General features: G+C 44.9%; 1 protein-coding gene across 1 annotated transcript; it reads right to left on the minus strand.

Annotated features, from left to right (window-relative positions):
• Positions 1 to 3,851: 3,851 nt before the first annotated feature.
• LOC147972861 (uncharacterized) lies at positions 3,852 to 7,716 on the minus strand. The gene is made up of 6 exons (XM_087523796.1): positions 7,340 to 7,716; positions 5,458 to 5,560; positions 4,954 to 5,097; positions 4,832 to 4,882; positions 4,591 to 4,663; positions 3,852 to 4,276 (listed from the first exon to the last, which is right to left on the minus strand). The coding sequence occupies exons 1-6, from the start codon at positions 7,479 to 7,481 to the stop codon at positions 4,055 to 4,057; spliced, it is 735 nt and encodes a 244-aa protein (XP_087379922.1). The 5' UTR covers positions 7,482 to 7,716; the 3' UTR covers positions 3,852 to 4,054.
• Between the last annotated feature and the right edge of the window lie 1,655 nt (positions 7,717 to 9,371).

The raw sequence follows: 9,371 nt of genomic DNA on the forward strand, positions 1-9,371 counted from the left end.
TGGTGGCCCGGGTTTCTCTGGAGAATGGCTGAGCTCCAACGAGAACACCGACCATGGAAAGCGAACATGGCCAGACCGCAGCAGGCAGGAGTGCCAAGGATATCGCCCCAGAGCTTTACTAATTTGCTCAGGCTCGGGGTGTGAAGCAAATAACAGTGGCTGAGGAACTTGTCAACGAGAATTGGATTAGAGACATCAGAGGGGCTTCCTCAGTTCAGACAATTGTGAAGTATTTTGATATTTCGCATGAGATTCCTCCTCTCTTAGACGAACAACATGAGTTTCCATGACATTTAACAGCAAATGGTGTCTACTCAGCAGCATCAACCTATAAGTTTTTCTTCTTCGGCATGGAACTCAGAGATTTATTATGCCAAGCCTCTATGGTCAAGTGGGGTGCCCCCCAAGGAGAAATAATTTGCGCGCCTTGCTCTACGTGACAAGTGCTGGAAAGCTGAACACTTGGGAAAACATGGTCTACGCTCGCGATCAATGTGTCGAAACCATTAATCATCGTGTGGAGAGGCCTTCTTCCCAACACAAGCTCCTATCGATGGCTAGGCATGAGGAAGGTATGGCTGGAGAGTAACTCACAAACTCGGGGGCTGGGAGGCAAAGAATTAGCAATACACGGCGCCTGGCGATGGAATCGAGTGCATTGGCCGGCTGGGAGAAGGGAGAAGCGGCGGCGGAGCTCCGGAAGTGCATTGGTTGGCCGCGTGGGGTATGTACAATTTATATTCTTAACTGTCTTCCTGTTTTGTTTTTAGTTTTTTTTTGTTCAGAACCAGGTCATCGTTCCAGTTTTCATTGCTTTTCATGTTCTAGATAAAGATTCATCTTTTTGCAGGTAAGTCTTGAATTCTCACAAAGCAAGAGACAGTAAAGAGAGAAGCGCGAGATAGGGTGGGACCGAGACTGTTGTGTAGGTGGAGTGTGCGGGAAAGAGAGAAGTGAGTTTGGGGATAGACCGTGAAGTACGTGGAAAACGGGGAAGCGCGGATGATACCGTTATGCATGTGAATTACGCGGGAAAGAGAGAAGCAAATTCGGTGAGACCGCTCCACATGTGAATTTCGCATGAAAGGGAGAAACAACTCGGGCGAAACCATTTTGTATATGAGTTCTTCAGTTTATTTTCTGACAGGTGATGGAAGCGCAAATACCTCATATGTGGAAAACCTGGTGACACCATGCTATTTATTGTAATTAATGAGTACCAAAAATAGATCCAACTTTGTAAATCAGTTACATTATGTGACAGCTCGATCCACTCCACCGATAATTACTTTATGATATTGATGACGGATATTTGTTGTGCGGATTAATATTGGTTTCTGACAAAGCAAAAGGCATGAATATAGTATTTTGCACGAGCAAGTAACGAATTATGTAGAAAAGAGAGAAGTAAGTTTGGGCAAGACCATTTTGTATAGCTATGAGACATTATCATACCATTGTAAATTTGTAATTAATGCATGCGAAATATAGACCCAAACATGTTTGAATCAATACAATTAATGTTACTTTATAATAGTATACCACTTTCTAGCAAAAGTTGTACTCGTTTAATGAGGTTGCTCATTTACTCGGTGCAATCTCATTGGAGAAAAGAAAGAAATGAAAGTGAAGAACATCACATGGAGGAAAACAATGGGCCTCGACTTTGCTAGAGATATACCAGCATGGGGGGAGATATTACTGGCACATGGGCACATGCATGGCACCATCCATCAGGTCCTTTGGTGTTATACAAAATCTATGTGTTTTGTACATGATCGCGGCAGCTGACTAATCCAACGACTACTTCCTCTGTACAAGTCAAAATAAAAGCCACTTCATGTGTACAAACTTGACAACCGCATCAGGGAAACCCGGATTAGTTCGATGACCTAGCTATTCTCTAGAACCTCAACCATGCAACCTATGGCTCTGGTCTGGGACCAATGGCGCCTATGCTAGCTAGATGCAAACAATGAGTGGATATTACAAACATGCACACATGAGAAATAACCAACCAAAATTGTTTTCATGTTTCATTTTCAACATTTTTTTCTTTAATTCCCTTTTTAACTTTCTCAAATTTTACGTGCATAACAAGGCTATTGCACTATTAATCACTTTCATAATGTACGGAACACGTTCGTTTTTGGTAATTAATGAATTCTTACAAAGCAAGAGATAGGAAAGAGAGAAGCTGATTCGGGTGAGACTGAGACATTTTGTGTATGTGAAGTGCACGGGAAAGAGAGAAGTGCGTTCAGGTAAGACCATTATGGATGTGAAGTATGTGGAAAAGGAGGAAGCGAGTTCGGACGATGCTGTTGTGCATGTGAATTACGGGGGAGAGGGAGACACGAGTTCGGAGGCGACCTTTGTGCATGTTAATTATGCCGGAAAGGGAGAAGCCAGTTTGAGTGACAACGTTGTGTATACGAAATACACGGGGAAGAGAAAAAAAGTGAGTTCAGGCTAGACAATTTTCTATTTGAAGTACGTGGGAGAGAGGTAAATGAGTTCAAACGAGACTGTTGTGCATGTAAATTATGCATGATTGTCGTGTACGTGTAAAATGGGGACGCTAGTTCGGAGAAGACCATCGTGCATGTGAAATGCACGGGACAATATGAAGGGAGTTCGAGTGAGGTCGTGTTGTATATGTGAGGTACGTCCAATGGCCAGACCGCAACACGCAGAAGTGCTAATGATATCAGCCTTGAGCTTTACTCCTTTAACAGTGGGCGAGGCACTTGTCAGCGAGACCTCCGAGGTGGATGATATCCAGATGGTTCCCCCTCTTTCAGACCAACAATATGAGTTTCCATGGCCTTTAACATCTAATGGTGTCTACTCAGCGACATCAGCCTATAAACGTTTCTTATTCGGTATGAAATTCACATATTATGCCAACGCTCTGGTTAATTGGGGCGCCACCTAAGGAGAAATACTCTGCGTGGATTGATCTATGTGACAGGTGCTCGACGGCTGAACACTTGGGAACGCATGGTCGTCCATGCTGGCGATCAATGTGTCGAAACCATTAATCATCTTCAAGAAACCATACTTCAGATTTTGTCCCGGCCTTTAACTTCTCCCAGGGATGTTCAGTTTTCATACTCAGGAAGACAATGCAGTGGCGGTTTCTTGAAGATGGAATAAGATTCTTCCCTCCTACCCCCGTTTTGGCGTTGCGTCCATTGGCATCGGAGGGCGTGTGAGGGTGTGTCTCGGACGGATATCGCAAGATTCTCTTGGCATTTGTCTTCATTCATGTGTCTATAGGTTTGATCCTTCCGATCTATACCTCTCTTCATTGCCGGCGGTTGCAGTTCTGGCGTGATAGTTCTACTGGGCCTTAGCACGACAACTTCTAGACTGTCCGCTACACCAAGGTTTGTCTCGCTCCGGTAAGGGATGGGCGATGATGGTGGTGCGCTTTCGGCTCGCTCCAATGCTGGTAGTCGTCGCTAGGTTGTCGATGGACCAGGATGTAATATTTACTTCTAGTATGCTTTGTACTGCCTTAACAGTTGGTGAATATATCAGACGTTTTTTTCTAAAAAATTAGCTGACGACGTAACTGTTTTATTCACAAAAATGGAGATAAATACCTACTTCTCAGAGACCTTGCAAGAGCCCACCACGGTAGGTGTCTAAAGTGGGATATTCGTTACTCAGATCAAAGTATAAATTAAATACCAGAACTTTTAAAAATATCACCTCCCAAGATACGTCGTGAGAAGAGTACTAGTCTTTTGACCAGATCATGGCTGCTGCACAACCTTGTACAATGAGAAAATAAGCAAAATCACCACAAACACAAAAGCAATTTTGTCCGCAAATTCTTGTCATAACTGTAAAACCAAAATGTAGTAAATGTAAACGTTCAGATTTTTGTCAAGCAGCTCTGCTGCTATCACTAAGCTCTTTTTATGCCTCCTCTCTCTTCACACGTTCCAAAAAAAGATTGACAAATATGCCGACTAATGGACGACGATGACGAGCTGATCACGCAGACGGAGGAGCTAGCAGCAAAAGGTTCTCCCTTTGTAGCTTAGTTGCTGCAATAGCATGGCAGGGAGGCTGTCTTCGTCCTGCAGCAGAGAGACTTGGACCCCAGGCACTGGCGGTAGTGAAGCTCCATAACGAACTCATCCGCCGGAGCCCCCGCCGGCCTCTGGATCATGTCCTTCGGTTTGCGGCTGAGCCATCGCTTGAGGAGGCCGTGCAGTGTCGTTGAGGGGCATACCGACTTGTCATGGCATAAGATCTCCACCTGCATACAGAATATATGAGATCTTATGCCATTTTCTCGGCTTACATGCACGATAATAGGAAGAATGATAATGATGCAACTAAATTTTGCTAGGTCACCATCGAAGTCTACAGATGCAGCAGGGTGCTTCCTTTCAATGGAAATTGATAGGGAGACCGGCCCCTTCACTATTTCTGAAAAATAAAATCTACAATGCAGCAAACTGCAGATTTATTCCTGATCTAATTTTAATACTTGGAAGCAAGCACCTTGACAAGAGGCCCGCCCAACACAATAATAAAAAATGAAAGCACAAAGACATCTAAAAAGCTCACCTTAACGTCACTTGCTAGCTCAAGTTTTTTAATAATGAGCTTCAGGATGGAGGAGACCTGCATAGTTCCATCACTGAAACAAGAAGAAAAATCCATATTGAACAGAAATGTGAAGATTAAAGGGGAATTCACTTAATTCTGCATAGTTTTTTCATATTGAACAAGAAGTGGATGCTAAGTAAAGTATGAGAGACCTTTATCATTGTTAACAAAAAAACTTGAAGATTAACGGGGAACTCACTTAATTCTGTAGAAATTATTTTCCATCTGGGGCAGCCGTTTAGCTTTTACCCTGCAAAACAGTTTTCATTTTGAATTGAGGACAAAACAAACATCGTCCACTTGGATATGCTGCAAACATACTGTTTTGGTGCAGTCACTAATGAAAACCAGACTGGGGTAGTTATTCCATCATGCAGGTCTGCTTCTTGGCTTTCCCGACTATCCTCCACTTCTGTCTCTGGTGGAAACACCTTGTCCCTTATAGCCTGTATTTTTTCATCAGCCCTACAAAACAAGGAAACAATCAATCATGTTAGGTAGCAGCATATAGTATAGTGCTTGAGTCGAGATCGCAGGAAAAAAAATGAATAAGTGGATGGAATTCTAAGCTTTTGTTTGACAAAACAAAAATGTATATATACATAGATAGTTTATTCTATACATAGATACATTCTAAGCTTTTGCTTCAAAAAAAAGTTTCGTCTGGTTATTAGTGAGATTTTACTAGCTTATAATTTACACTTGTATTGCATAAGTATGCAGGTGTGCTTATACATAGATTTAAAAAAATGAGAACTGATAAATTGAAAAAACAATGTTTTAGGGAACTATATAGATAACCTTTGTATTTTCACAATTACTTACCCGAGTTTCTCTTCAGGAGCAATCCCAAGAGCAGTGTCACATACGGGGCAGGATACGATCTCCTCCTCATTTATTTTTTTCGTGATACACTCCCTGCAGCAAACTGCTTACAAAAAAGCTGTCACAAGAGGAACCCCACAGACAGGCATGCATGTTTTATATAGAGATTTGAAAGAACCGAATTTTACGTGCTCAACAATATTAGGAGTAAATTAGCTAGTAGTAACAATGCAAGAAGACTAGATACTATCTTTTTTTTTTAGGGATACAAGACTAGATACTTGACTTGCATCAAATTTTAGAGCGCAAGTAGTGGTGCAGCAGTAGCGCCAGGCCTATCGATCAAGTGGTGCAGCCACATTTTTTTTAAGAATGATCGTACTCCTCGCCTCTACATAATATGGTGTAGCCACTTTGTCAAAGTAAAAGTGGTGCATCCACATTTTAGTTAAGAATGAGCACAGAAGTGAAATACTTTCCCAACACAATTAACAATTCTCTCCAATGAGTAACTACAAGGAAGCGGACAACACGCGGCTGAATACCCGTTCATGGGATAACCAAATTGACACAACATTTCTAATCACAAGTTCACAACTACTGGAGTGCATCGGCACCACACAGTTCCATTAACCTTGCAATGGGGCCAACGCTTTGCAAGTTTTGCTCCTAGCACCCAAAGCTCCGGGGGAAAACATGCACTGTAAGTGGTTTAGCCAACGAGAAAACGGGGACCGAACACCGTTCCAAGAGGATGGATTGCACAGGTTGCGGGGAAAGTGTGCATGACGCAGAAAGCCCTGGCGCATGCCCTGTTGGTGGAGTTAAACACGACTTGGTATGTTATGCAAGAGTTCGTGTTGGCTTCAAACAGCTGGTAAGCTGCAGCGTGCATGCGGCAAGGGTGACAGGACATGGAAGACAACCGGAATGGCCAAAGGCTGCATGCTTGCTGTATTGGCACCGGTGAGAGCACGGGCTTAGAAAGCACAACAGACCGAGAGCACGACAAAGTTGCTCCCACCGGGTTTTCTGCGAGCTCGCCGCCGCAATGGCTGTGCTCCACGGCCGCGATGGCCTGTACACGGGTGCGCGCTACTCAGTGCCCGGCTGCCCGCCTCGGCCAAGGCCCCGCCGCCTTCTCTCCCCCGTCTCGGAGCTCGCTATCCCGAACATTCATTTCTACAGTGCATGCTATACAAAATACATGATGTAATGGGCGTGGGCCCATAATTAGCTCGGCGCTCCCAATGCCCTGCCCCCCTCCCCCAGGGCCGGCCCAGGCGCCGTCTGATCATGCGTTCATGCAGGACCCCAGCTGCCTCTGCCTGTTTGTATGCGCTCACTAACCACGGCCTCGCTGGGCGGGCGGCACGGGGTTTCTCCAGAGTAGCGCACGCGGTTACGGCTGAGCTCCAACGAGAACGCCGGGAGAGGTGTGCAGAGGTCTGCCGGGACAAAATCCAAAGTATGTTGAGTTGGAGAGGTGTGCCTCCGACGGCGCAAGCTCATATCGATGCCTACTAATTGCAGGCATGAGGATGATATGGCCGGCAGATCAGGTGGCAAGGCTTGCTATGAAGAGCTATGCCCGTGGGCAAGACGAGTGGTATGCCAGTGGGACAGCAGCACGCGAGCAGTGGTTGCTAGTTCTTGGAAAAAAGGCCTTCTGGGATTTCGCACGACAAGGGCGGCGGCTCCGGCGCACTTCTGCGATCAGAACGCCACCGCCGACTGAGAGACAGACGGGCAACGCGGGGACAAAACAGAACCGTAGAGACAGACGGACACCGGAGCGGGACGCCAGCGTGTGCGGAGAAGACACGGAAGAGTAGAGAGAGCGAGGACAAAACAAAACCGTAGAAAGAGACAGGGAACTCACATGTGTGGCCGCACTCGGCCAAGGCGCTGGCCTCCCCCAAGTATCCCTTGCAGAGCTGGCACGTCAAGCACGCGGCGAGCGCCTCGCGGGGCACGCGAGATACACCCGGCGAGTCCCCCATCTCGCCGCCGCCCACAACCATCTCCGCCACCTCCTGCTCCTCGTCGATCCTCGTTGACCTCCGCGTTAGAACTCAGCGGAGCACGGCGCAGGGCGATGGAATCGAGTGCCTTGGTCAGCTGGGCGAAGGGAGAAGCTACGGTGGAACTCGGGCAAGTCACTGGGGGTTTGGGGTTGGGGGGACCGAGGCGTAACAACGCCGTTCCTATTGTGCCCGTAGAAATAGAAGAGTGAGAGGTGGGGGGTGCCGCTAGCAGCCGGACCGGGGCGCTTGGTCCAGGGTACTTTTCCTCGTACATGTACACCGACTTTTTTTTCGAGAGAAATCCACACGGAGCTATGTAGGATTGTGTATTCTGAACTGTCTTCCTGTCTTTGCTTTTTAGAAAAAGAAATTATTTTTTCTTTCTGTTCAGAACCTTTGTCATTCCAGTTTTCATTGCTTCCATGTTGCAGATAAATAAGATTCATCTTTTGTGCGGGTAAGTCTTGAATTCTCACAAAGCAAGAGATGGTAAAGTGAGAAACGAGTTAGGGTGGGGACCGAGACTGTGGTGTAGATGGAGTGCGCGGAAAGAAAGAAGTGAGTTTGTGGGGAAACCGTTCTTGTACGCGAAGTACCTGGAAAACGGGGGAGCGCGGATGATACCGTTATGCATGTGAATTACGCGGGAAAGAGAGGAGCGAATTTGGTGAGACCGTTGCACATGTGAAATTCGCGGGAAAGGGAGAACAACTCGGGTGAAACCGTTTTGTATATGAATTCTTCGGTTTATTTTTTCACACGGGATATCTGGAAGCATAAAACCTCATATGCGGCAAAGCTGGTGACACCATGCTATTTATTGAAAAATTAATGTGTACCAATCCAACTTTTAAATCAGTTACATTATGTGAGAACTCGATCCACTCCATCAATAATTACTTTATGTTATTAATGACTAATATTTGTTTGCGCGGATTAATATTGACTTCTAATAAAGCAATAGGCAGCAATATTGTATTTTGCAGGAGCTAGTAACAAATTATGTAGAAAAGAGAGAAGTAAGTTCCGGCAAGACCATTGTGCATGTAGCGTGTGCACTTGATGTACGCCGGAAAATGGAGGGTAGAGGTTGGGCGAGGCCATTGTGTAGCTATGACACTTTTTTTTTCGACAAAGGTGTAGCTATGACACATAACCATACAATTGTAAATTTATAATTAATTCATGCCAAATATAGACCCAAACGTGTTTCAATCAATACAATTAGTGTGAATTTATAGTAGTATATCTCTTTCCGGCAAAAGTTGTACTCGTTTAATAAGGTGCCTCATTTACTCGGTGCAACCTCATTAAAGTGGGTTTTCTTGTGACGGGCCAGTCTGTCTATATTCCAATTTCTGGCCATTTTGCAGCACTGATACCCGCTCTATAGGCAGCAGGATAGAGATCGGTTAGGCGGGATGATCGATGTGCAGATTGCAGCAGGACACCGCCTTGCTTCGACTGATAGTTGTTGCTTTGCCAGCAACTTGGTGGTATCTTTTGCTTTTCTTCTTTTTGTTAGGGCATGGTTGTATTGTTGCCCCAGCATACTTATGTTTATGTTTTCCTGTACTTGAACTTATTGCACAACCTTGTGGTGGTTTGCTTTATCTATAAAGCATGGAGAAAGCCTGTTTTGAGAGCAATCTATCCTACAAATAAGAGGATGCTAAGTAAAGTATGAGAGGCCTCTATCATTATTGTCAAAGAAACCTGAAGATTAAATGGGAACTCACTTAATTTTCTAGAAATTCTTTTCTAGCTGAGGCAGCATTTTAGCTTCTACATAGCAAAACAATTTTAATTTTGATGTGAGGACACAAAAAATACAATCAGTACAAATATTGAATATGCTGCAATCTTACTTGTTCGGTGAAGTCACTA

This window comes from Triticum urartu, chromosome 5A (assembly GCF_056163025.1).
Source record: "Triticum urartu cultivar PI428250 chromosome 5A, HENAU_Tu73, whole genome shotgun sequence".
In the NCBI taxonomy this organism is placed as follows: domain Eukaryota; kingdom Viridiplantae; phylum Streptophyta; class Magnoliopsida; order Poales; family Poaceae; genus Triticum; species Triticum urartu.